This window comes from Chiroxiphia lanceolata, chromosome 1 (assembly GCF_009829145.1).
Source record: "Chiroxiphia lanceolata isolate bChiLan1 chromosome 1, bChiLan1.pri, whole genome shotgun sequence".
In the NCBI taxonomy this organism is placed as follows: domain Eukaryota; kingdom Metazoa; phylum Chordata; class Aves; order Passeriformes; family Pipridae; genus Chiroxiphia; species Chiroxiphia lanceolata.
The window spans coordinates 55,297,881-55,324,465 of record NC_045637.1 but is presented as its reverse complement, the minus strand read 5'-3'; the positions used below and the strand labels follow the sequence as shown (position 1 = coordinate 55,324,465).

Here is a 26,585-nt window from a genome sequence, read left to right as displayed (position 1 = left end):
GACTCCAACAGCAATGTATTTAATTATTTAATCAAGCTTCAGAGATCATAGTTATTGCTTCAGAGTTTTTCACATTGCAAAAACATTCCAGACCTGCTACAAAGATGCCACTCAGAGGCAACAAGCCATAGCTGAGAAACGAGAAGAAAAATAAAAAGCTAAGTACTACTTAACCGCAAAGGTACGAAACCAGTATTTTAGAGCTCTACTTTCAAGAATACCTCATCTTTATCTCCCTACCTTTACCCTCAGGACAATGGTATGCTTCTGCAAGCTTTCTTGCAACAACAGTTTGAGATTTCATTCACTAGTGTTTGCAAAATACTTTGAGGCTCTCAGAAGGGAGATGCTACTGAATTCTAAATATCTGTTTAATTAGCTCTGATCAGAAGTTATTTTACCCAGTCAAGCTGAAAGATCAAAAATATAATTGAAAAATAAACTGCAGAACAAAACAAAACAAAAATCAATTTGGAGATGGTTTAATGCCTTCCTGTTTCTCTGTGGAGAAGGCTTAGTATATCTCTTCTGAAGTGCATGACTTCAGAAGGCCCCATGGACACCCCCTTCCAGGGCTGGAGCCTGTATGAGGGGGAGCTATTGCAGGCAGTGGTGACCTAGGACAAGGTCCAGGAGCCAGCTCTGCAAGGCCTCTTCTTCGTTAGCTCTGTTAATTTGCCACAGATTTCCTTCATTATTGTTAGCCATATCCATGTCATTAGATGCTTTTATTTTTTCACAGCACTAACAATGCTGGCACTTCACTGGCCATTATTTATTCAGCAAAGTTTTAAAGGATGTGTAATTCCAGGCGCCCAGCCTCCCTGTATCTTCACTCTGTTTCTTTCCTGAGAATTAAACCTTTCATTATTCAGCCCAGTAATTTCTGACCCTCTTTATAAATTCAGTACAGTCTGCTAACTGACATTTTCAACAAAAGGTCATCTGAAATACACACAGTGTTCCTTGTATTGCCTGCCTTCCCCTCTAAAGGTCCACCAGAGCTAATGTTGAATTTGTCATCTATTTACTCATTACATTGTGCAATAGGCCTTTGATCCCCCACTTGTCTGTATGCCAGGGCTGTCTCCCATGTGGTAGATCTAGGGTGGCTTTCCTCTTTTCCATTCCCTCCTAATTAAGCTGGACATATTTTCAATATCCCCCACTCTAAATAAGAGTCCAGTCTATTGCTTAAAATGCCACAGCTAGGTTCATTTATTAATTGCACGTGACTGAAGCATCAGGCATGTGGCCAACAAAACAAAGTAGCTGCATGAGGAGCTGGAAGCCCAAATTCACCTGTCCTTTGCTGTACCTAAAGTCCTTGCACCTTTCAGTTTTCTGGAAGCTGAGAACCTCTGCTTTGGGTAACAGAGACACCAAGGGCCATAGACTGTAGATGCCATCTTACACATTAGTTCTGTCAAAATTAGCCAAAAAGATGCTTCTCCATTTGTTTCACCAAAGGATATGTTAGACTTTCTAGAGTGTAACTAACCCAGCAGGCTACATACCAAATATGAATTCATACAAGTGAATTTTTAACTCACAAATGTTGGAGGAGAGGAATCAGAATGGGAAAAATACCAAGCATGGAGAAAGATATACGAGAACTGAATGGACACTTTACTGCTGAAATGGACATTCTTATACGGGATTAGACACTTGCTAGAGTTGACAGTTTTCCCCTGTTCACCCCAGTTTATGGCTGTATTGCTATGAAGTTCCATGTACCCCAGTTTGTTGTTAAAAATTTTATACCCTCCATATTGTCTCCTTCTCCCCTCACACTTTTCCCGCCTAAACTTGTTTACTCCCTTGTTCTCCCCTGCTTTCCCGCTCCTCTGCACCTGATTGGCTACAGTTTGCTGCAGTGCAGAGAGAGCTCCCATTGGCCCTTTCCCCTGGAAACCCAAGGTTACCACCCATCTTTCCCTGTTCCCCCAATCGCTGCTTTCCCTGAGCTGCCCATCTTATGCTCCTCCCTAAGCCTGAGTCCACCCCCTGAACCTACCTTATTTAAGTCACTGTTACCCTTAATAAAGTGACATTGCTTCCCTCACCTCAACTGTGTCCCGAACCTGATTGCAGTGCCATGTCCCCATTCCCTCTATCCCTGCGAGCCGTGGCACACAAAGTTTTCCTCCAGATTCAGAGTTGGCCGTACCAGTGTCCCTTTTCATAGTGAAAATCTGAATATTTAGAGTTTCACTGTGAGATGAAAAACCTGGATTTCATTCAAGGACTTACTTCCTACCTCTTCATTTTTTATGCACTTTATGCAGGGACATGAACTGTCATTGGAACTGCACTTGAAATTTAAGTGATTCATCTCTTTTCTCTGCCATTTGAAAGGAGGGTTTTTTAAGCACCTGCTTTTCAAACTGTGAGCACCAAGCAGGACACTTAAGCTCAGAAGAAGTCAAAGGTTTAACCCACTTTTTCCAAGTGAGTTAAGCAGGTTCTATATGACCTGATTTTACAGAGCCCCCCAGCCAGACCGCTGGATCTGGAAGGCCCACCGAGGAAAGCTGGTGAGTTCTTGGTCTAAGGAACATGAGAAATAAATGTATATCTTGACATTCTGATTTAAACTAATGTTTAAAATATTGTTATTTACCTTTCTGAAGAGGAAGGAGCTTGAGATGTACCACACCCTGAGTTCCTACTATATATCTTTGTGGGGAGAAGATGTCTGACAAAACACTCCAGTGGAATGGGATTCGATCATACCTAGTGAGGGTCTTGCACACAGACTTTAACCCAAGTTTCCAGCACCCACTGACTCTATTCCTCTGAAACTGAATTTGGCACAAGTGTGTCTACCAGGACATTTTTTAATGCAGCCTGGTCCTCACAGTAGGAAAAGGCAATTCATTTTCATTCTCTGTAAGAGTCAAGTGTGAACTTAACAAATATTTAAAATGCTTGTTTGCCCAAGCTCCACCACTTACCTACCGCTCCGTGAGCAGAGAGCAGGAATCTACTCTCCTTGTTATAGTCAGATTTCTTCATATTCTCTGGGAAAAACGTTTGGGAAAGAGATACTTTTGGTTTCAGTGAAGTATCTTTGAGTTGAGGTCAATGTTGGCACCACTAATAATGACATTGCTATAGATGTAAAACAAAATTAAAGTATATTTCCTAGTATTCTTTGAGTGTATGAATATCCTGGACAGATTCCCCTGACTTAAAAACCACAAGAAACCTGTGAGGAATAAATAATAGTAAGGTCTGTGTAAGGCTCTCCCGGCACTGTGAAGTGCGGGGAAATAGAAGTTCAGGGACTTATGTCCAGACCCAAAACCCATGCAAAGCTTTCCAGAAAGCAGTTCAGAGCAAAGCTATGACAAAGAAAAGGCATAAAACAAAGATAATAGGCATTCCTAGGGTCATATTTTCAGGGTAGGTGAAGCAGGCACAAAGTTTCTGTGAAAAATACGAAAACCAATAATTCACAGGCAACTCTGCTTACTGCCTGCCAAAACTAACTGTGTCTTGTTAAAAACTGGCAAACTAGGGAGAAAAATTAATGTCATTTTCTTTGTGGGTTTATGTTTTGGTTTGTTGCTGTTAATTAAGGCATTAATGCAATGGGGCATTAAAAAAGTTCTTTTGATGCCTTTGAAAATCATCTGGACCCAGCGTACACAACTCATCATTCCATTTCTCATCTTGCTTTAATCAGGTATAAAACCAGCCTAATTGAAAGGATTGGAGTGATGAATCACCATCTGGAGGTAGCTGCACAAATGATATTCTCAAAGAAATTAAGAGCTTCTAGGAGAGGTTTGTATCTGAAGTTGGGGTCCCTGATCCTCAGCCACCCAGGAGCACGGCTGGGACACACTAAAAGGCCCTTCTACCCTCAGTGGCCAGGCTTTCATCTCATCAGAGATAGGGAAATGAAAACTGTGTCCAGCAGATGAGTTCTGCTACAGAGCTGGGGCACAGCCAAGGCAGGTACTTGCACCTAGAAACACAGAAGCACTCCTAAGCAATGTATTTTTTTGCATATATTTTATGTACCCTTACCATTGAAAATTAAAGCCTATTTAGAGAACAGAGAGTATTTGTTACTATAAGCATTTTAGAGATCTTGAAATTTTCCACATTATGGAGTATGTTGTACTAAATGAAAGTGTATTGTTACATACTGCCTAGAGAACAAAACAGACAGCATCGTCTGGTACTAGAGAAATGTAGTTTTCATCTAGATCTGGATTATCGTTTGCCTCTCTGCCTCCCCCCCTTGCCCTCCCCCAAGCCAAAAAGAATATAGTAGATCTAGGAAAACAACGTAACAACAACAATATATGAAGATACCAGTAGAAGTTAAATAGGCTAGGATCCTTCACTGGAAAAAAGAAAACTTTATAGAGGAATATAAGCGAGTAGGATAATGAATGGAACAGGGAAAGTGAATGGGGACTAGTTATTTCTTCTCTTTACGACGTAAGGGCACTGAAGAAAACTTCCAGGCAGATATTTCATAAAGGAAAAAAATAATTTTTCCACTCAAATTGTCTAACCTTGGAAACAAGATATTGCAAATTAAAATAAAGAGATACAAAAATGATTAGATAAATTCATATAAGAAACATTCATTGAGAGCCCAGTTATAAAGCTGTAAATATAACCTCCTGTCCAATACCCTGAACCATAGCTTGCTGGAAGCTCTACTAGCATTCCAGAGGGTTACCAGATATGTATCCAGACTTTTCATTATGTCCATAAAAAGCTGTTCTTTATTTTGATGAAGACCCTCCACTCTCAGTATTCAGCACAGCTAGTCATGCATTTTTAGGGCTTTTTAGGCAAGCAGCTCAAAAAAAAAATGTTGTAGGAATAATGCTTAAGGACCACAAGAATTTAACTAATTTACCAGATCTTTAGTGTGACAGGTGCTAAAGGAACTCTTTGTTCTGTCACACTGATGTGCTGTAATTTTGAAAAGCTTGAGATGTAAAAAGTACTTGAGGTTTTTTCCTTCTTATTCAGATTTAAACTGTTGCTAGTTTGTTCACAGGTAGAGGAAATACCTGAGAAACACACTGCAGGTTAGAAAGTAGTGCAACAAATAACAGAATGACAAGGAGCAGGGAGGTCAGAGAAAAAGAAACTGTACATTCTCACATACGTTTCATCTGTTGATGTCATCTGTGATTGTACATTATATTTGCGAGTAAGAATTTATGTAGGCATGTATGTAAGTATAAACACACACACACACACACATACCTCAGATTCTCCTTTTCTGTCCTGTATGAAAAAGAAATGAAATCCAAGATTTACACAGCTCAGGTTGTAACAGATGATAAGATTAGAAAAGGAGGGAGAACATCTCACCTGGAGATAACCTAGCACAGGGACTTATGCAGGCAGCTCCACCACAGCCTGCATGACTTTCTGTCCCTCATGTGGGGATCCTCATTTCCACATCTATGTTCCCATGTCTTCTTTACCCACTCTGTCTAACTGGGCTTGCACTCCAAAGCAGCTGAAGACTGGGACCATCCATTGCAATTCCTGAACAGAGCAGTGGTCACCACGAGTTGGTCTTCTGTGCAAGAAGCTGATGAGAAGCAGAAGTATTTACAGCAAGATAGGCAGGAGAATCCCCAACAAGGCTTTGCGGTAAAACCAAGTCCTTGAAGATTTCAGAGAGCAGACTGTATGGGGGAGTTTTTTTCCCAAAGATTACAAATCTTTTCTGCCTTCTTAAAGTTTGTGTGTGCAGGAAATTCCTGTGGTTTCTGCACTTATTTGCTCAGGACTCACAAAAAACACAACTCAAGTCTCCAGACAGACACTCAGAGAAGGTTTTCTAAAAGGAAAAGCCTAGGCAGTGGGAATGAAAGTACAACGCACTCTCAAAAGGATTCCACACTGTATTAGTCTGAACCATTGGACACTGGTTGCACACTGGGCACAGGCCTGTATTAGTCTGTACCATAACACTGGTTACACACTGGGTGTAGGCTGTAGAGCTGAAAGCAATCATCCCTCCCAGTCCCAACTCAGAGGAAGTGGGACTCAGCAATTAGAGTCCTTTATGACAGATTTGTACCCATTTGGGAAGCAGGACCTTAAAGTCCCAGATCATAAACAACTTCTTTGCTCCATTCAGTTATGACTGTTTTGTTTTAGAGGAGATGTTAAGGCTCTTGAAAAACTGGTATTTTCAGGTACTTTATTCAGGCCTTGGCCTGGAGAAAAGATTCAGATTTTTTCTATTAATATTCCTGCTGATACTAACCTTCTTAAAATACAGGTGACTTTGTGGAAGTCCCACCTGCAACAGAAGTAAGATCCAAATAATTGCTTATCAAAAGCTTTTAAATACACAAGTTAAAAACAGTGAAATGTTCTGTCATCAAAGTAACACTGGGCAATATAAATTGGGTTTGGAGCTCTGGGACAGAAATAGTGTGATTTGATGGGTTTTTTCCAATTGCTAAAGCTAAACCATAATTGACTGGCTGTATATGCAAGAGTAGTGTTGTTAATTGCAGGGACATGGTGCAATGATAACCTAACAACTAATTTTTTCATGACTGTCCCTTGACAGCAAATTTCCTAATTACCCAATGCTTGCTTGCCCCAGTCTATCAGAATACTTAGTGTTTTCTAGGCTCTGAGAGAAGTGAGAGCACGCTAAATGTTCCTTTTATTCTGCAGCTAAACAGGAGAAAGAAACATATTAAAGCGTGTCATGGTCTTCCAGAGATATGTATTTTATATGCATTCCTATAGTTGAATCAGCCTTTTTTGCAGGAACTGTTCTAATCTGTTCTTGCAAATACTTTCATTTCACCCTTAAACTGTTTCGGCTCCCCACCCCTAAAGCTTATAATGAAGATGTGATGCTGACACCCAGAGGAACATAGGTATGGATGTAAATACATTGTATTAGTCTGTAACTCTCATTCAGAATGTGTTTCTTAATAAGGCATCTGTTTAAATTGAGACATGAAAGTCTGTAATGCAATATTCCCTCTGTGAATAATCTATAAGGTAGCAGACGCGTTACAATGAATAACCAGTAACAATGGGTTTTCCAGCAATCCAGTTTAATAGTTTCTTCATATGTCTGTGTTTATACATCAAACAAACTTCAAACAAAACAAAACAAAAAAATTAATGTACAATTCAACAAAACACCCAAAGCTTTTACACTTTTGGTTTCCCCTTTCTCGTTTTCCAATTATGTACAAGACTGTCTTATTTGCAATACCTGGTGAGGATTTAATGATTTATTTACATCAGCTGGTGCCTTTCACTATGCAATGGAGCTACCTCCTTTTGCCATTTACATTCCTAGTTGCAAGAGCCCATAGTTAGGTGCTATTTATGGATGGGGTTAAGAGATGGACTGAAACAAGGCAAGATTCTCACTACTGACCACAAACATATCTCTGAAATCCTATTTTCAGATGTAGCTGAAGGAAGATTCCAGAACCTAGTGCACTGATATAACCATTATATCAGTCAGCGCAATAAGATATCTTCACTGGCAATAACATTCCCACTCATGTTAGAGTGAGACAAGTGTGAGCTGGAGGAATAATATCTTTTAAGGTGCAGCATACAAAATGTATAACTCTAGTGCTAAAGCTACACCTTACTTCCCCTGTCAGAGACCTCCAAAGCAAATGAAAACACAAGCGCTCTATCTTTTTAAATGTTTGGAGGAGAATATCTTACAATTTTTCTTACACAAAAGATAAAATTAGAAGGGAAAAATTATCATTTTATCATAATATGCAAACTGTTTCATAGAAACCAAATAACTTGGTTTGGAAGGGACCTATGGAGGTAATCTATTCCTAATCATTCAAAGCAGGGCCAACTTCAAAGTCAATCACCTTTCAACTTCGACCAGATTGTTCAGGGCTGTGTCCAGTCAAGTTTTGAATATCTTTAAGGGTGGAGTTTGTACAACAACTGGGCACCAGTTCCTATGTTTGACCACCCTTATCGTAAAAAATTTCCTATAACTGAATCAGGACTTTCACCTTGAAGGTATAACCTAACACCCATGGAGTAAATCATATTCTTTCTACTGAGAACAAGAGTTTTACTGCATCTCTAAACCAAGTATAACAAGCATTATTCTTTCAGATTTCAGAAGGAATAGCTCATTTTTCCATTTTGTCTGATATCTAGTTAGTGGGTTGCCACCACTTGAAATATTTTCATAGCTTAAATCACAGTGCAAGATATGCACCATCCATGCTCATCAAGAGATCAATGCCATACTTCCACTTCCTTCATCTGTGATAAATTCAACATTTTGTACATTACACAGCTGTTGCAGAACAGCACATTTATGAAAGCATGACTAGATGCAAATTACTCAAACAAAAGGCATGAGAGTTTCAGCCTGGAATCCTCTCAACAAAGACAAAATCTGCTTGCTTTGGGGAGCAAAAGTCAGGACTCTTTGTCATAGCTACACGTGCCTGAAGTTTTGAAATCCCTCTTTTGCCATTGCCTGCTATGGTTTTTGATTATCAAACTTTTTTTTTCTCTCCCAGCTTGAAATATACAATCTACAGAACAACTTCCTCCAGTAACAGAGGCTCCTCACAGCCAAAAGGTTTTTCTGATGTCTGTTCAAAGGCAGGCACTCACCCAAGTCTTTCGATCTTCACAAAACATTTCACGACTATCTAGAGTCATGTACCCTTTACCTCTCTAGCCCTGGTGAATAAAGAAAACACACAAACTCAAATCAGCTCAGTCTTCATATTCAGCCTTAAAATCCATCTAAGATACATCACGCATCAGTGGGATTAAAACACAGATAGTCATATATGACAAAGTACTGTATCCAACCTGGAAAATCTCATGGTAAAACAGGCCTCTTACATAATACACATTTTATGACAGTAACAGTCATTACTGGAATACAAGACTGCTGATATGTGCATGTATATTGGTCATAATTGTTGACCAAGGTATGTGAAGCGTGATAATTGGAGCTACTTTTCTGATTTTATATCTTCAGAAAGAAATAGCAAAAAAAAAAGAAAAAATAAAAAACACCATCTGGTAATTCTAGACATCAAAATAAGCCAGGCTTATTTTTACCTAGAGAGACAATTTTTTTTTCCTAGAGAGAAAGATAATATCAAAAGAAACATGTATTGAAAGGATGATGGGTTCATTCACATGGCAGGTCTCACTCATTGCATTTAGCAGAAAGAAAATATGGCTTTCCCTGTATAATCCCCTAACAAAATCCAGCCTTCGGTAGAGTAAATGAGATTCAAAATATTCTTTTCCCCATTTTAGAGACGCACTGAGTAGCTCCTACCATCAGCATGACAGAGGTATGTGGAGGCAAAGAAATGTAAAATCACATGTTAAAAAATAGGTTCTGATTGCTGCAGAAATCATTACAGCTGAACAGAGAAACTATGTTCCATAGGCATTTCAGCAGAGTTATAAGATGCGGTAAGATGTTGCATTTCTATTCTCTTCCTTGGTTTGGTTTTGCTTTCTCAATATTTGTCTGACAAACCACAGACCATTCTCAGGCTATAGCAACAAATTATCTCTTTGAAGGTCTTCCTCATTTCCTGGCTACGAAAGGCGTAGATCAAGGGATCGATCATTGAATTGCACATAATGAGAATGAGGTACATGTTGAAGTGAGACATGAAGCAAACACAGTAGAGGTTTTGAGGGCAGGAGATCATCAGGATGAGATGAAGGAAGAATGGAGCCCAGCAAACAATGAAGATACCAAGAAGCATAGTCAGAGTGATGGCTCCTTTCATGCTGGTTCTTTGACGGACAGAGTTGTACCCAGGCAAAGCAGCAATTTTCTTCACATGAGTACGAGCCAGGAGGAACATATGGATGTACAGTGAGACCATGAGGAACAACATGGTAAAAAACATAGTGATGAGACAAATGACCACATAAGTTGATTCATAATAAAGAATGAAGATAATGCCACAGCCCGTGCAAAAAGTCCAGATGCATGCAATAATAAGCCCTGATCTTTTCGCTGTCATGATGTTGTGATAACGCAGGGCATAGAAGATAGTGATGTATCTGTCTACTGCTATAGCCAGCAAACTGCACATGGAAGCCACCACAGATATGCAAATCATTGAATCAAAGACATTGTCTATATGACGGACAAAGGCATCTTCCATAATGATGTGTCTATTGTTTATTAAGTATATTGTTATGGTCTCCCAAGCATTAGACACACTAACCAGCATGTCAGCCACTGCTAAACTGCAAACAAAAAAATACATTGGTGAATGCAAGTTCTTGTTCTTAACTATTGCACATATAACTAAGATGTTTTCAAGCAGGCTTACAATGCCCAGAGTTAGGAACACCTCAGCTGCAATGACCACTTGCTCACATGGCGATGACTTGCTCTTGACAGTAGGCCCAGTAAAGTTGCTACCAAAGGCACTCAAGTTTAGTTCAGAAACATACAATTGAGAGGACGTGTTCATGTCTGGAAGCTAACACATTCTATTCCTTCTGAGGGGCTTGCCGAGGAGTGTGATAAATGCATTTTCCAAAAGATAAAAGATCCTGTCAAAAAAAAATATATTATGATGAGTACAGGCAGAAGTTGACAAAATAAATATCACCTGTTTCTATTTAATTTGGCTCGTGCATGTCCTGCCACTTCCACAGCGTATTCCTCTACTGATTCTAAATTAACCTTTGGTTAGCTGAGAGATTTTCTACCCATCCTTACCAGGAAATTAAAACGACAAACTAATGAAAAGATTCATCCACCCTTCATTTATTCTTTTGTTTATTCTATTTGGTCCCCTGGAATAATCCCCCAGATTTTCCTGGAAATTCTGCTGAAAAAACAAACAAGCAGTTTTCACAGTCCTGACTCTCAGACTCCAGAAATGTAGGAGAATGTAGTATTAGGTCCAGCAGAAACCGCTCACTTGAATACAATATATAGAAGTTTTGATCATTGTCACAATTAAGAATTGAATATTTTCAGTTATATAATTAAATGCTTTCCTGACCTTTGTACTCTTAAGTTTGCACGAACTCTGCTATAAACAGTTTATCTGTGCAATACTAATATGCTCATTTAAAAGCATTAATGGTATTAAACACCTAACCAAGGCAAATCCATACATTTCAGGATACACTAAGGTTACAGAATTAGTGTGGGTAGAATTCATTGTAGCATAAGTTTTCTATTCCAGATCATTCATATTTTATTCAATTTTTTTTTGTAATGACAATATTCAGGACAAGTTGTAAGCCATTCTGTTCTTAATAAGGGGAACACTTAGAGCTGTTTGTCAGTGACTTGTTGCAAATAAAATTCAAAGCATATAATGCTAAACAATTTTCAGTTTTTAAAGTAGCTTTTTATTTGCAGTGAAGAATTAACTGTACCTATTTATCAGAGCTGCTCCTTCAGCTGCTCTTCCTCTTCATCGCCTGCAACCTTTCCTCCAGAGAGCTGAAGTTTCAGCCCCCCTCCTCTCCCAACATCTGGGGCTGGGGATTCCTTGGTGGGAATAGATGAAAAAAAAAATAGAGGGAAAGGAATGAGCAAATCCATAGAGTCAAAGCTGATCGCGTATAAATTACTTACTGTGCAACTGCCTTTTTATAGACTCCAAGCAATAATGACTTCAGTACTCAAACTGTGGCTCCTCCTCCCCTTCTTTGCCCCTCTGGACTTCTCTTTCCACAGATCTCGTAGCAAAGGATTGGTTTTTTACCACCATCTAGTGGTCTTCTCCTGTCTTTAACTGAACAGTGATTCTGATCTGAAATTCATTATGACCATTCGATAATATTAAAGGGGGAAATGTACTAGGCATGCTCCTTTCTAAAGCCATAGAGTTGTTTCTTTTTTTATTTTTTTGTTTTCTTTGCTGTTGCTAGTACACTACCAATAAGTTCATGCTGCAATAGTGCTCCAAAAAGGGTGAGAACAGAAGACTCTTATTGAAGTGGGAGGTTTATTACTGTTGTAAGCATTTGTATTATATTCAGTTTTGGGTTTTTTCAGAAATAAGAACCAACTCTTACAAATCTCAGGGAACATGCAGTCAAACCCATCATGCCAATAAGATATATTCAAATAATTTGCATGGGAAAAAAAATAGAACAAATAAATGGTTGTGTTCTGTCCGCCTCGCTAGAACCAAGATTTCAGTGTAGAAATGGAAGGAACACACAGTATCATGCCAGAAGCCAGGGCTTCCCAAAAATGTATGTGAATTCCCCAAGGTTTCATGGGACCTAAGAGATGTTAAACTCAGCACTCAATATTCTGATGGCTAAAGTTCCTCTGTGGGTCTAGCAGTCAGGCAGCTGATATTCCTTCTGGGCCTTAACCAAAAGGTGGTAAAATCAGTGCAAGTCTTTAACAAATCATCCCTGCTTCTGTGTGTAGACTGGTGAATGCAAAGCACACAGTTTCCTGGCGCTGTCAAATGCCCTCCATGTTAGTTACTAACCAGCTAGTCAAATGCCATTCGGTATACAAAGTCTCTGCATCTCCAAGTCACCACTTTTCCACAAATTAGTGGGTTGAGTTATTTTCGCCATGTATAACAGTTTCAAATGCTCACTTTTAACCTATAATATTTTTTTAAAGAGTCACCACCACCAAACACTAATTTTACTGGTATATTCTGTGCCATTTTTGTGTTTTCAATGTTCAGCTAAAGTTTATGCATTGAAACCATTGTATGAAATATTCTTATGTACAAATAGTCCCTGCACCAACGGTGACAGTGAAAAGCATCTTAATTATTTTGAGTAAAATGTCTCCTCGAGTATTATGCAGTTATAGTCAGGAGATGAAATTTGCCTATGCCTTCTCCCCAGTACAGGAAAGAGAATTTAGATTATCACAAACTAGAGGTAGCAAACTATGCTCGAGTGCAGCTGTTCAATCTGAGTGGATGCCAGCTAGCCAACACACACACTCCCTGCTGTATCTCACCTGTGTGCCAATTCTGAGCTCATAGCTCTTTGCTATGCCCAAAAGAAAAGTATAGAGAAGGGTCATCTGCAGTTCTCTTCCTGTTCTTTAATGGAAAGCATTTTTTTGGTTATCTTTTGCATAGCTTTTGATTTTCCCATTTCAGACCTTGAAAATCAGATACCTAACGGTAAAATTTTACTTCTTTTGGTGTTCTTATATCTAGAAAGAACTGTGCAGACATTGTGCTCTTTCCACTTCCAATTACGGCTCTTGCAGCAAATTGCTTTGTTATTGATGTTGTTTATTATTCTATTTATTCTATTCTTTCCATTTACAAATTTCTCTGTATGTTCAGTTTAACAGAGCTCTTGGCAACCAGCTTAGCTGCCTTTACAAAAGTTCTCAATGTACCTGGTAGGACTTGGTAGACCAGCCAATTACAAGAAATAAATCACACATCAGACTGGATGGTTTGGCTGTTATTCCTTAGAGCAATGCCAAGATTCTCACATAAAAATTATGAATCAGCCTTCAGATTCTTGTTCCACAACCCAGACACTGCAGGCATAAATCTTGGTACAATCTATGCTATGCAAAGTAACTCCCTTGTTTACAAAGCTTGCAGAAAAATTGCCTGCCTGCAAAATGGGTAGTGGTATAGATGTATTTTTTTTATATTAGATGATAAAATGCAAAAATACTTCCCTCCCCCACTCCACCCCAAAAAAAAGAATTTTGTCATTATATTGCTGCAGTAAACAGCTATAAATGTTATGGCTTGACAAGCAAGTAACAAAAGGGACATGAAGTAGCAGTGGGTGGAGGCATGCAAGTGAGTTATGAGGATTTTAAGTAAAGGGGTACAGGAGCAGATCTTTGGATTCCCTTGGGAAGAATCCAAGAATGCCTTCGCCTTCCAGCAGGAGGACTCCTGAATTAATAGGCTTGTCTTTCAGATGTTCATGACTTTAGTGTTCAGCTCCCTTGACTGTTCAGTTAAAGAAATTCTCTAACTCTACCAACAGTGTCTTCCAAGGTCACAAAGGTCATGTCTGGACTGTCAGTGAGAGCAAACGGTAATTTATGCATCACAAAGCCTGAACTGGTATTTAGCTATAGGCTGTACCAACACAGTACAGGACCTGACCTGGGCACCCTGAGGAATACACTGAAGCCCCTGTTCTGTTCTCAGTCTACCATATTCTTTTCACAGATGCAAAGAGGAAGAGAGGTTGAATGGGAACCTTGGGGTACAGGTTCACAGGTCTCCCTGCAGCACAGAAACAAGGACAGCTGGGCATACGTCAAGGAGCCTGGACCTGGAGCCATTGACAGTGCTACTGAGGTCCATGGTCATTCCAAAAGGGACACTAAAATGTATCCTTAGGAAGAGGTCTTTTTTATATACTTCATGTAACATCTTACATGGTGTAAGGAAGAAGTTAAATGCAAGAATCCCCTGTTTCACTGAAGTCAACAAGAAATTTCTTTGGGTTCCAGGAAAAGAGATAGAAAGTGTTACAGAAAGACATCAGTGAACAGAAGAAAGAAGTGAAACAGGGTTTCAGCAGAGAAAGAGATGCCAGGGCCTGTTTCTGTCCGATGCCATTTTTTTCAATTGTGAAGTGGTGAGAGGGAGCAGAAGCCGCTTAAGATACATATCTGCCTCTTAGGCTTCAAGAGCGGCCATAACAATGCCCCTGGCAGAAAGAGCCAGTCCCTGCCTGCTGTCAGCACCACTGGCGATCATGCCAGAGCTCCCCTTCATCCAGCACATCCACTGGAACTACCCTGACATGTAGGTCAGGTTATACCATGTCAAAACCAGCAGGGAATTGCATGCAATTCACAACAGCATGATAACTAATTTTATCAATAAATATATAAATGGGGCCAACAGCAGAACCTGCACATGCCCCCAAAGATGTTTCTGTAAGAAGAGCTAGTTACGCTCAGATGCATTCTGGTATTAATCTGTTCTGATCTTAACAGGTTCAGAGATGAGTGTTAGTGATGTTAATACAAATCTACCAAACCTGTCCAGTGCTACTACATTCAAGCAATTCAATTCCAGTGTCCTTCTGAAGCTACTTTTATCTATTGGATGAAAATACATTTATTCTTCATAACATTGCTTTGGATTGTTGCTCTTGGCCTATTTATGAAATCCTTCTTCTCTCTACTTCTTGCCTATGCTGCATTAGCATATTTCACAGCCACAGAGATCCCTCACAGACTGCTGCAAGAGATAAGGCGTGGATCACCAAAAGGGAAGATCACGGCCTTTTGAATCACATAACAAATGTTCTCTAATTTCTCAGACTGAGAAAATTATTTCTTTTGACCTCTGTGCTGAGTAGCCTTGTCTGAGCCTCATCAAGGTCCCCACTATTACCTCCTCAGCATTACCATCCAGTTAGCCTCTAACAAAGACAGGTAATTAATTGAAATTTAAAAAAAAAAAAAAAAAGCATCATTACTTCTTGTCCTTAAATAAAGAAGCCTGGATGAGGTGGTGGTAAACTGTAGTTCAGTCCCCTTGCTTTTCAAGGGAACAGTTGGAAACCTAAAAGTTAGGCTTTGCAGTAAATTGTGGCATAGTGAACACTTTCTTTTACATCACGGCCATAATCTTCAAATCAACATTTGAATTTTTTTTTTTTTTTTCAAAAAGAAAAGCAAGACCGTGAAAAGACATCAAAATATCACACAAGTTGTGCCTTGTTAGAGGGTAGGATCAGCCATACTTAGTATGACTGCACTACACTAGCACTTTTGTCCATCAACCCTTTCATCTGAGCCTTCAAAACTGAGATCACCTCTGGTCACTCTCAGTACCTATTTGTGGTGCTCCTTACATTAGAGTAGAAAGCTGAGAAAGAGTATAAGGCAGTTAAGAAAGACATATCTTAATAAACTTAAGTGGATGATGCTGTAAATAGCCTCCTAAACTGTAAAAGAGTAATAAGAGGTGTAGTAACCATAATTTTTATGTGTCTCTAATTAGAGCCAATTCCAGTAATGAATCATCCCCTAGAATTTTATTAGAGGGTGGGTCAGAAGTACAGACCTGGTGAATCACATAAAATTGCCAGCTGCAGTCTACACAAAGCACTGATGACCAGCAGAAGATTGTGGAAACTTTCTGACAGAAGGGTAATTCAATAATCTACAAATAGACTGGGGTAAAGAAAAAAAGCAAACAAACCATTTAGCAGGTTCTTACTAGATACTTTTTTCTAGGAAGACTGGCTGACACCCTAGAGTGCTGTGAAACTCTTTAGAAGGACCTCAATGGTTTGGAGAGATGGGCAGAGAAGAACTGTCCCAAATTCATTGAAGGCAGATGCAGGATCCTGTATGTGAGGAAGAATAACCCCATGCACCAGGACAGGCTGGGGGCTGACCTTCTAGGAATCAGCTCTACAGAGAAGGACCTGGAAGTCCTGGTAGACAACAAGCTCTCCATGAGCCAGCAGTGTGCCCTTGTGGCCAAGAAGGCCAATGGGATCTTGGGGCACATTAGGAGGCGTATTGGCAGCAGGTCAAGGGAGCTGATCTCTCCATTCTACTCCGCCCTGGTGTGTAGGTCTGGAGTGCTGAGTCCACTTCTGGGCTCCTCAGTACAAGAGAGATGTGGAGCTCCTGGAGCAGGTCCAGCAAAGGGCTACACAGATGTTTAAGGGACTGGAGCATCTCTCATGAAGAAAGGCTGAGGGAGCTGGGCCTGTTCAGCCTCAAGAAGAGATGAGGGGACCTCATCAATGCGTGTAAGTATCTGAAGGGATAATGTCAACAGGATGGAGCCTGGTCTTTTCTGTGTTTCCAAGCAATGGGAAAAGAGGTAACAGACAGAAACTGGTGTATAGGAAGTTCTACCCGAATAGGAGGAAGAATTTCTTTCCTGTGCAAGTGACTGAGTGCTGGAACAGAGGCCAGAGAGGTTGTGGGTTCTTCCTCACTGGAGATATTCTAGAACTGTCTGGAAGCAATCCTTTGCAATGTGCTCTAGGATGATCCCAACTGAGCAGGGAGGTTCAACTGGATGACCAGCTGTGGTCCCTTCCAACCTGACTCATTCTGTGATTCTGTGCAAGTATTTCTTGCTAGACCACAGAGAGTACTTAACGTGTCTTCATTCATTAGTGCAATTATCAAAAATTAGTGATTAAAAGTGTTACTTCAATGACATGTTTTGAGATGTTTCATGTCTTATTTCTGCAAGTTTATCTGTCAGTATGGCAAAGACAAACATTAAGAGCATATTGTTCATTTGTTTCATAAAATTCTTGTGCATGAGAATCTCTTTTTTTGCGTATAAAATGTTGCTCATTTGCTATATAATTCAGCTCCTTGGTCTTCAATTCAGTCTTCAGTGTTAAATATTTTAACTTTGCTGATGATCCCAGGCAATTCAAGGAAAGTTGATTTAATATACCAAATCTCCAGTAAATCATATTTTAATATTGAGCAGAAAAGCCCTAGATATTACTTTAGAATAGCATAGCATGGCATAACATGGTTCGGTTGGAAGGGACCTACAATAATCATCTCGTACAACTTCACATTGACACTTCACATTGACAATTCCCCATTTTTCCAGCCCAGTTGTAACACCAGTGTTAGGAACACATTTGCTGCCAGGTGGATCTTCCAACCACCCATATACCAATACATATATATTTACAAACAGATCTTTCTGCTGCAGGTGTGCTCCACCATCATTTCCCAGCAAGAAACAGCTGACTTTATTTGTAATTTTCTTGATGGGATCTAAGAAGCAGTACAACCAAAGACATGTTTTGTTTCTGTTGGGATGGGCATGGGGCTCTCTGTTTTTAAGAGGCCTGCTCTGTGGTGGCAACTTACCAGCTATTTCCTTTCGCTCAAGGAACAGAGCCATCCTTTCGATGGCAAAGACCTTTTAAAGGACCATAGAAGCCAGCCATAATTCACTATTCTTCTCATCTGTATCACTAGCACATGACCTACACACTAAATCTTAAACTTCCTCAGGCTGATGAGAAGCCAGGAGTCTTTCTTCTGCCCTAGTGTAGTTTCACACATCCCTAAGATACAGACCAGTTCTGAAATTCAGGCTTTCCTTCTCTTCTGTCTTCTCTCATGATCCAGTTTCGGCTTCTCTTGCAGTTTAACTCCACCTTTCCTTAACTTTCATTAAAGTTGTGAACTCCCTGGTTTAGAGTTTGCATCTTCGTCATGAAACAAATGTGAAAATACATATACAAACAGGCATTGCACAGTGTCTGAGCACATTGTTATATTTACATTAATAGATAAAAGCCAAGAGAATAGAAATCACTAGCAAAGAGCAAACCTTCCAAACACAGTGCACTATGCTTAGATCATCCTTCCCTACTTTATTTTAGTGTGAAATATATACTCAAATACACTTTATTTCAGGATAAAGAAGCATACATTCCTCTAAATGAGTGACAGATTCTGATTTCTGGGGTTTTTTTTATAAACTTCTGGTCTAAAGAGATCCCTCAAAAAGCTTACTTCCCTCTTCCCAGCACAGGAGCTCAACATGAACCCTTCCCTGGGAGTGACGTGTTTCCCATCCAGAGCTGGCTGCTTGATTTGAGCAGAGAGCCCTGACCACTCAGTGCCTTTTTGTCCTGTGCTGTCTCTCTTGTCAGGTGTTGGCATTTCAGCACAGCATGACTACAGAAAGGTAAAAAAAGAGCTCAAGGAAAACCTCAAGAAGACACAGTGAGAATAATTATTAATTCACTATACCCACAAAGAGACATTGCTACACAGAGAAAACTGCAGATGCGGTAACGTGTGCATGCAGTTCCTATCATGGCAAGTGCAAGTGTCTCTTATTCAATGCATATGACAACTAAACATAGATATATGTGCTTCCGAGGCAATTTTTCAAGAACACTATGGCAGCAATATCAACAATTGCCTCTTAAGAAGTAGTATTCAGTGTTAATCTAAGGTTTCTGTACTGATATAGAGGTTCTTTCCTCACTCTCTGTTCAGGCTGATAAAAAATGCAACAATTTCATATTTAACAAGGTGTCTAAATCCACCAAAAATTAGAATTAAATAATAGCCATTTAGCTCAGAACTCAATTTTTTTCTGTCAGACTCTTACTATACTACTTTTCCTGATTTTTCCTACAATAAAGGCTTGCAATAAACAGTATTTTTTTTTTTAATGTCAAGATTTTTTTTCAATCACTGTATCCTAAATGAAAAAAAAACCTGACATTTTTCAGAAGCTGGAATTATTTTTCTTCTAGAATTCACCCACTAAGGAGTGAAAGTGTAGAGTATTGCTATGGCTGAAATGAAAAGATGTCAAAATTAAAAAGGCAAATTATGTCCGCTGGAAATAAACAGATCTGTAGAAAGGAAAGTAGCTCAGTATTGTGTCTGAACCCATAACATCATCTTCTACACTGCAGTGCCCAGTGCATTCACTTGTACCATTGAGAATTTAAATTAGTTTACACGAAAACAGTCTCCTCAATGGCAAGCTGTTTGCTGACGTACAGAAATCAAGTGATTCTCATAAGCCCCCAAGATTCCTGGCATTTAAGATTTCAAGCATCATTAATTCTTCACAAAAGCAAGAACCACGTACCCTGATGTCTAATCCAGCATTAAAAGTGAAGGAGAACCTGAGAAAATACTTGTCATACTGATTTGGTGAGGCTGCTGATATGATATACGTTTCTGATTTTCCTGGGCTTACAAAGTGCTTAGTTACAAAAGAAGACCAGAAGACATTTTCCTTTTGGCACATTTTGAAACATGATCAAAAAAACCTTTCCTTTCTCCCCTCCCCTCCACTCTCCCCCCTGCCAAACAAACGAGCCACAATGCAAGAAACATAGTATGACTTCAGAGAGAGGACAGTCTCTAGAGCAAGCCCTGGTTCTGATGAAAATTAACCCAGAAAGCCCAGTGTAAGGGTTAATCACTCAGACTAAGAGAAATTGCAGATTTGTGTCTCCAAGAAATCACTTGCTATCAGATCAACTGGGAAAGCAATTTCTGCAAGAGCTAAGATGGACTATACAATGATTTCTCAACTAAATTACATTTCTACATCTCTAATGGCTGATAAATAAAAAGAAAAAAATTGTTCAGCATCTACAACTTTTCTCACTTTCTTTTGTTGAGCTTCTCATTAATTGCAGTGTGGAGGTCGAAGCTGGCTAAACATCACAGACTTCAAAGTGGTGAAAACCTGCATCTCTGAAAAAGTGACCCTCATGCTTATTAAAGCCACTGAATGCCCAACATGCACATCAAATTCTATAGCTGACTGAAAGCAGGGATTGAAATATTTCCATTTGGGGGATGAAAGATAGATGATTCAAACTTCTGGGGAAAAAAATTAAGCTTTAATCTTAAGGAAAAATCAAACTAAATTTTTCCTGTGAATCTGTATTTGAGTCACCAGCCCTCATGGTCTCCAGGGCTGACAGACAGAAAGCTCAAGTACTGTTCAAGAAAATTCCTAGGGAGTTGAGAGGGAAGATGCAGTTGTGTAGATCTTACAGCAGAACATCACCACGACAGGACCTCCTGCTCCACATGCCCATATTAAGACACATTGGTGGAGCAGCAGTTTGATCACAAAATCAACATAACCTTTCAGTTCTAGAGACTATGTTTGTACTGCTGTGTACTCTTATGTGTCCTGTCTCATGGACATATAAAGCCCCCACCAACATCGTAAAAGAAGTTTAAACAGCAAGGATTGCCCTTGTTAGTATGACTCCATTAATGTCACTAATGTCATGCAGCTACAGAACATGGCTCTGATTTGCAAAACCAAGTATATTTTTGCAGTTACATACTGGTCTGTCAATGACTAGCTCATGTGACAAATTCCCTGAAAGCCAGCAAGGAACAACTATAGTCTGAACACTTACAGATGCACAGATTTGTAGCAAAGAACTTACTTCTTCTGGGGGGAAAAAAAAAAAAAAAAAAAAAAGAAGATTCAGGGAAAGTAGCAGTTGTGTAGTCAATTTAGATATAGATATGCAAATATTTTTTATTTAAGGGAAGGGGACAAGTTAATCCAAAGGTTTAGATCAATAAGAACAATCAGGACAAAGAGAACTTGCAAGTCTCCTGACTTTTCTCCAGAGAATAAATTTGCAGGCAGAGCAAGTTCAGAGGATCTTATTAAAACAATGAACCAAAAGAAGCCTCATTTCCAGAAATGAGAAAGAAATGCACTTGCTTAGTATACATCTCAATTTTAGGAACAGAATTAGTATTGACCTGCAGGACCAACATTATCAAGTTCAATGATATCATCACTTTTGAAAAACAGGCAACACAAAGTATACTTACCAATACAACCTGAAGTCAGGCTTAGCAGTAGGACAGTTGGAGATTTGTCTTAATACACAATGAGAAACAAACTAGAGAAAATCAATTATCTCACTGAGCATGTTCAGTTTGAAGTTTGCAACCTTTTGGTGCTGAGTTAAAATTAACTACTACTAATGAAGAGACAATAGTAATGAGAAAACAAAACAACAGCATACGGTCTTTTTTTTCAGGTTTATAAAAGTCTATTCTCAGCAGACTAAACAAGACTAGAAAAAAAATTGAAGTGCTTCTCAGTTATAAATAATAAAATTAATTAAAATGCAAAGGCAAATGAAAGTTTAATATTCCAGATTTTGTGAGACAAATTTTAATCAACTAACGAAATTTTCACCTCTTCATCTTTATTAAAGTCTTTCTAAAAGACAGTAAATTTGTCAGTAACTAGATGCAAGAAGCATCTTTTTAAATTATTTTGAGATTAACACAGTGAGCATGCAAAATGCCAAAAAATAACAAGAAGGCCATGGGAATTGCTTGAGATTACATGTTCCTACAAGTCAGAGGATGCAGTGAGAAGAAGGTCAGGACACCTGATTTTGTGGAAGAGATATGGGTTTTATCCTTATGGTCTGTGCTGGATTTAGCACACAGTGTAGTGTTTATGCTCTGCAGTGGGATAATCAATGCCTGACCTGATAAAGAGCTGGAACAGGGTGGACAGGCAATTCAAGCACTGCCCTAAAGAATGCCACTATCAAGTTAACCTATCAAAATTGTTTAAAGAAATTTGAACTAGCTGAATGAGTCTGTATTGCTTCAGAGCTTTGCATCACAGACAGATTCTTAACAGAGGATCGGAACAGTAACTTTACTGCCATGTCAAACTGCAGCGCTTACATCCTTTCCAGCTCAGATTCTTGCCAATTTTAATATTGTAGGCTAATGTTCCAACTACTTGCAATTGTGTTAATAAAGCTTTTTGCATGTGAATATGTGTCCACCACACCCAGCCAATAAAACAAAAATACATTGGATATTAATATCTTAGCCCTGTCCAAAATTTCTATTCTGTCAGCCCATTTTTTACTTTATTCTGAACTTCTGATTATTTATGTTTCTTGAAGTTGACCTACAAAATCATTGAATTCTTGATTTTTTTCCAAGAGGCATTTCAGAATAGATTTTCATTAACAGCAGAATGATTATTACTTTTGACACTAAAGAGATATGTTTGGGTCATTAAGTATTGACTTAAAGGCTAACTCCAGGTATACATTTTAGAAAACCTTGCCCTACGTGTTTTCCAGCCTAGAGTTATGAAAATATAATAGGGATTGGCACCTGGAGGGTTAATTTTTTTTTTTTGCTTGGTTTTGGTGAGGGTGGGTGGGTGTGAAGTTGTATCCTTCCTATTCCTTTGGTATAACTAAAGTTCTCTGAAGTTATCTGATGTGTTTGCTAACAAATGACGTCTGTTAGCAGGAATAAAGAGGCATAGCAGATGTTTTTTGTACCTACCAAAGCACAGCCCGTTATTAAGGAGGAGACACAATCATGATCAGAAGATCGAATTCCAGTTCAGTTTTCTACATTTAGTTTAGGAAAGATATATCAATTAGAGATGTGACATCTTTGCCAGGACAGTTTCACCTGGCACACCTGACTGTACTTGAATAGGTAGAGATGCTTCTGTGTATAACATCTGTCTTTTTGCATCTGTAAATGGTCTGTAACAGTACAGCTACACCTTCAGCGAGAAGCTGTACCACTTTCACATGACTAATGACACTAATACAAAACAACTGTTGTCTACAGGTAAGCCCTGTGTAAAACTGAGCATTTGGATGCTCATACAACCTCTTAGAGGAAAAATGATGTATTTGTTCAGACTATTTTATTTGCTGCCTGAAAAAGGCAAGGTGACTATGTCAGCAAGGCACTTTTTGCCCTTGTTGAGGGGTAGAGAAACCTTCTTTTAGGTCTGATGCTGAAATCTTGATTAAAATACACCATCTTTTTGCTTTCTAAGAGAATCTGTGCTATGGTATTTCTCCCTGGAAACCACTGTTGTATCTAAATACCTTTTTGTGTTTATTTTTTTCTTTTAGCACTAACTGCCCTTGGTTTGTTGTTTACCAAAAAAAAAAAAAAGTAATATTACTATTAATAATTAATGCTTCTTTCAAGTGCTTCTTGCTGGCAGCCAAAGGTTTCACCTATTCGCATGAGATTAGGTTGCTCTGTAAGAGACATGCAGACAATTAGGTTGCTCTGTAAGAGACATGCAGACATTGAAGTTCACTGAGGAGTGGATTTTCGTCTCAGGGCCTGTTCAAGAACAGGACAGGGTAGTGGTTCAGCGAGGTTATATCATCCACTGTTCCATCCAATGCTGTGGGTGAGAAAGTGAGCATCAGCCTGTGGTTCCAGAGCAGCACAGGAGATCTGTGGGGAAAAGCTTCTGTTACAATACAGTACAAGGTTGCATCTTGGGAAAAAAAGCAGACAAACAAACTTTACCACTTATTTTGAAAGTCAGAGTTTTTGAGTTAATAAGATAGCTTTTTGCTAGCCTCTGATTGCTGCTATATCATTTTTTTTCCAGTTTGTGCTCCATATAAGATATGTAAGGTGTTAAGAGGTAAAGTGTTGTATCTGTGCCAGGAGCAGACACACGTTGAGGACTGATCATCACAGTGGACTGGAGAAAACATTCAGACAGTGCAACTGCAGCACGAGAAAGCAGGAAACCGCAGCTAGTACACAATATCTATAATGTCACTTGCCTTTCTCTCTCAGGGGTGAGAAGTTAAAGGAACACATGTAAATATATTCCACTATCCCCAATTTTCCTTCGTTGATCCCAATTAAAAAGTTACTTCATTAATAGTTTCTGTTTCAATGAGCATTTGGGAAGCCAGTGCCCTCTGCTTGATCCATAAGATTAGTAGGCTTGTTTCTTAGAAATAACGTGAACAAACTAATAGCATTTTGCAAATTTCAAGCTTCCCATTAGAAGAAATTCTACTATTTGCTTTCAGTCTGGAGAAAAAAATAAGTATACAAGACTGAAGTTATCTTCTAAAACCACAAAAGTCACATTGGGAATTTACAATTAAAATCAAGCAAAAAAACCCTAGAAAACTTTAAGACAAAATTTGCTGAGTGATGGAAGATAAACATACTTCTGAATACATTTACCTTAAATCATGAATTAGTAGCATGTCTAGTTTAACTGTTATTGGCAGAGAAAGCACAGTGACCTATCCTTACACTCAGAAATACTGACTGATTTCAGAGAAAGCAATGGGAGCTCTCATAATATCAACAGGCCACAGCTTTAACGAAAATTCCAGCCTCCAGCTTTTCACAGGAACACTCTACCCAATCTTTAAAGGATATAATGGTAAATTTGGCCCTAAGTGGTTCAAAACAATTTGTTTTCTGATATGACTTTTTCTCTTCAAGGGCACTTTGACCACAGATTAGGAATATAAAAAAGTTTCAAGGAACAGATTCAAACAAATGGAAGCTGAATGTTGCACTGAATGGGTTGATGTGACTTTCAGGTGTGAGTGAAGCCTTGTCCAGGAATTACTCCCTTTGCCTCTCCCTGTATTTTAGCTATAATTAAAGGTCATCACAGCAGTATTTTACTCACAGAAGTTATTGGAAGTTGCCTTGACAAGTAGTTGTGGAAAGTTACTCAAAACCACCTTGATGATTTAGGTATCCTTGACATTATTCCGGTGTGGAATTGTAAAATCAGATATTCTCTTCAAGGGTAGGTTGTTTTACTGATGTTGAAGAGGTAATACAGATCTTCTTCCTCATCTCCATTTTAGATTATACAATTTTTGTGGTTTAACCCCAGCTGGTAACTAAGCACGACACAGATGCTTGCTCCCAGGGGGACAGAGAATAGAATCAGGAGAATAAAGTGAGAAAACCCATGGTTGAGATAAAGACAATTTAATAGGTAAAGTAAAGCAGAACAAGGAATTCATTCACCACTTCCCAGTTGAGCCATCCCCAGGAAAGCAGGGCTCCATCATGCCTAACAGTGTCTTGGAAAGACAGACACCATCACTCCAAACATCCCCTGTGCCTTCCTTCTTCTTCCCCCAGTTCTATATGCTAAGCATGACACAGAATGTCTCTTTGGTCCGTTGGGGTCAGCTTTCATAGCTTTCACAGTTGTGTCCCCTCACAACTTCTTTTTCTCCCAGCCTCTTTGCTGTTAAGGCAATAGGAGAAGCAGAAAAAACCTTGATGTTGTGCAAGTGCTGCTCAGCAATAAAGAAAATGTCCCTGAGTTATCAACACTGTTGGCAGCATAAATCCAAAACATGGCCCCATACCAGCTACTATGAAGAAAATTAACTCTATCCCAGCAAAAACCAACACAACAATCCCATGATTTTCTGCCCCATCATTTCTAGTAAATATATAAATGGGAAAGAAAAAATAATGGCTGCTTCTTTTTTCTCTAGGTTGCCTTTGTTTCTTTCTAGACATTAATAAATACATAAAAAGTGATCCCAGGCTGGCCAAAAAACTGCTTCTTACAAAGTCAACAGTAATAAAAGAATACTTCTATTCCTGAAGTTGGAAGAGCAATGACAAAAGAGGTATCAAGGACAAATTTGCTACAAAATTGCCTACACCACTGAAGTTAGCACTGAATTTACACTGCCAAACTTCCAAAAAAACATCTAGGTTCCTCTGCAAGCTTAGCAAAGGCAAGAAATTAGGTAGTGCACTGCAACCAGCGACAGTAATTAGCACCTTCCCCATTCACTGTTAATAGCCTCCAAAAAACCAAGAATTATAATCATGCTGCACTCCAGCTGTCACTTGGTTACACTAATTGCACAGCCACCAAATTTTAAAACTTAAAACAATGCACTGATAAACAGAATCTTCAATACCCAACAAATGTTTAATTGTATCCCAAGGAGGCAAAAAATTATGCTGTGTATCTATGACGAAGTAGACCACTGTAATGATTATATGTGCTTGAGTGAAGACAAGCCTGCAGAAGCTGTGAAAAATCACATTGTATTACTGCTCAGTAGATGGAGTACAAATATATAACATAAAGATAGTCACCAGCAATAATCTTTCCTATAGCTCTGTAATTTACCTGTTTTGCCATCAGAAAGAAAAGTATCATAGACTTCCAAACTTGCTCATCTTGCTATTACTTTTGTTAGGAGGTACACACTGCTGTTCAAATATCCACCTGCACAAATAAATTTAGGAGCTAATGCAAGCAGCTTTATGTACT

The 26,585-nt window shown here is 39.0% G+C and overlaps 1 protein-coding gene and 1 long non-coding RNA gene across 4 annotated transcripts; one reads left to right on the top strand and one right to left on the bottom strand.

Annotated features, from left to right (window-relative positions):
- Positions 1–2,147: 2,147 nt before the first annotated feature.
- On the top strand, positions 2,148–3,864 carry LOC116789309. Its single transcript, XR_004357975.1, has 3 exons — positions 2,148–2,537; positions 2,634–2,739; positions 3,692–3,864. It is a non-coding gene; the product is annotated as an uncharacterized LOC116789309 (long non-coding RNA).
- A 3,195-nt stretch (positions 3,865–7,059) lies between these two features.
- MC5R (melanocortin 5 receptor) lies at positions 7,060–24,058 on the bottom strand. 3 transcript variants are annotated; one of them, XM_032702115.1, is made up of 3 exons: positions 23,598–24,058; positions 11,413–11,527; positions 7,060–10,572 (listed from the first exon to the last, which is right to left on the bottom strand). In XM_032702115.1, the coding sequence occupies exon 3, from the start codon at positions 10,488–10,490 to the stop codon at positions 9,513–9,515; it is 978 nt and encodes a 325-aa protein (XP_032558006.1). In that variant the 5' UTR covers positions 10,491–10,572; positions 11,413–11,527; positions 23,598–24,058; the 3' UTR covers positions 7,060–9,512. The 3 variants fall into 3 exon arrangements, with proteins under 3 accessions (XP_032558006.1, XP_032558015.1, XP_032557995.1); XM_032702124.1 differs by lacking the exon at positions 23,598–24,058 and adding an exon at positions 21,314–21,478; XM_032702104.1 differs by lacking the exon at positions 23,598–24,058 and adding an exon at positions 11,615–13,643.
- Positions 24,059–26,585: the final 2,527 nt, after the last annotated feature.

Excerpts from the sequence above, each read along its gene's own strand:
- MC5R (XM_032702115.1), bottom strand. The coding sequence starts at position 10,490 with ATGAACACGTCCTCTCAATTGTATGTTTCTGAACTAAACTTGAGTGCC.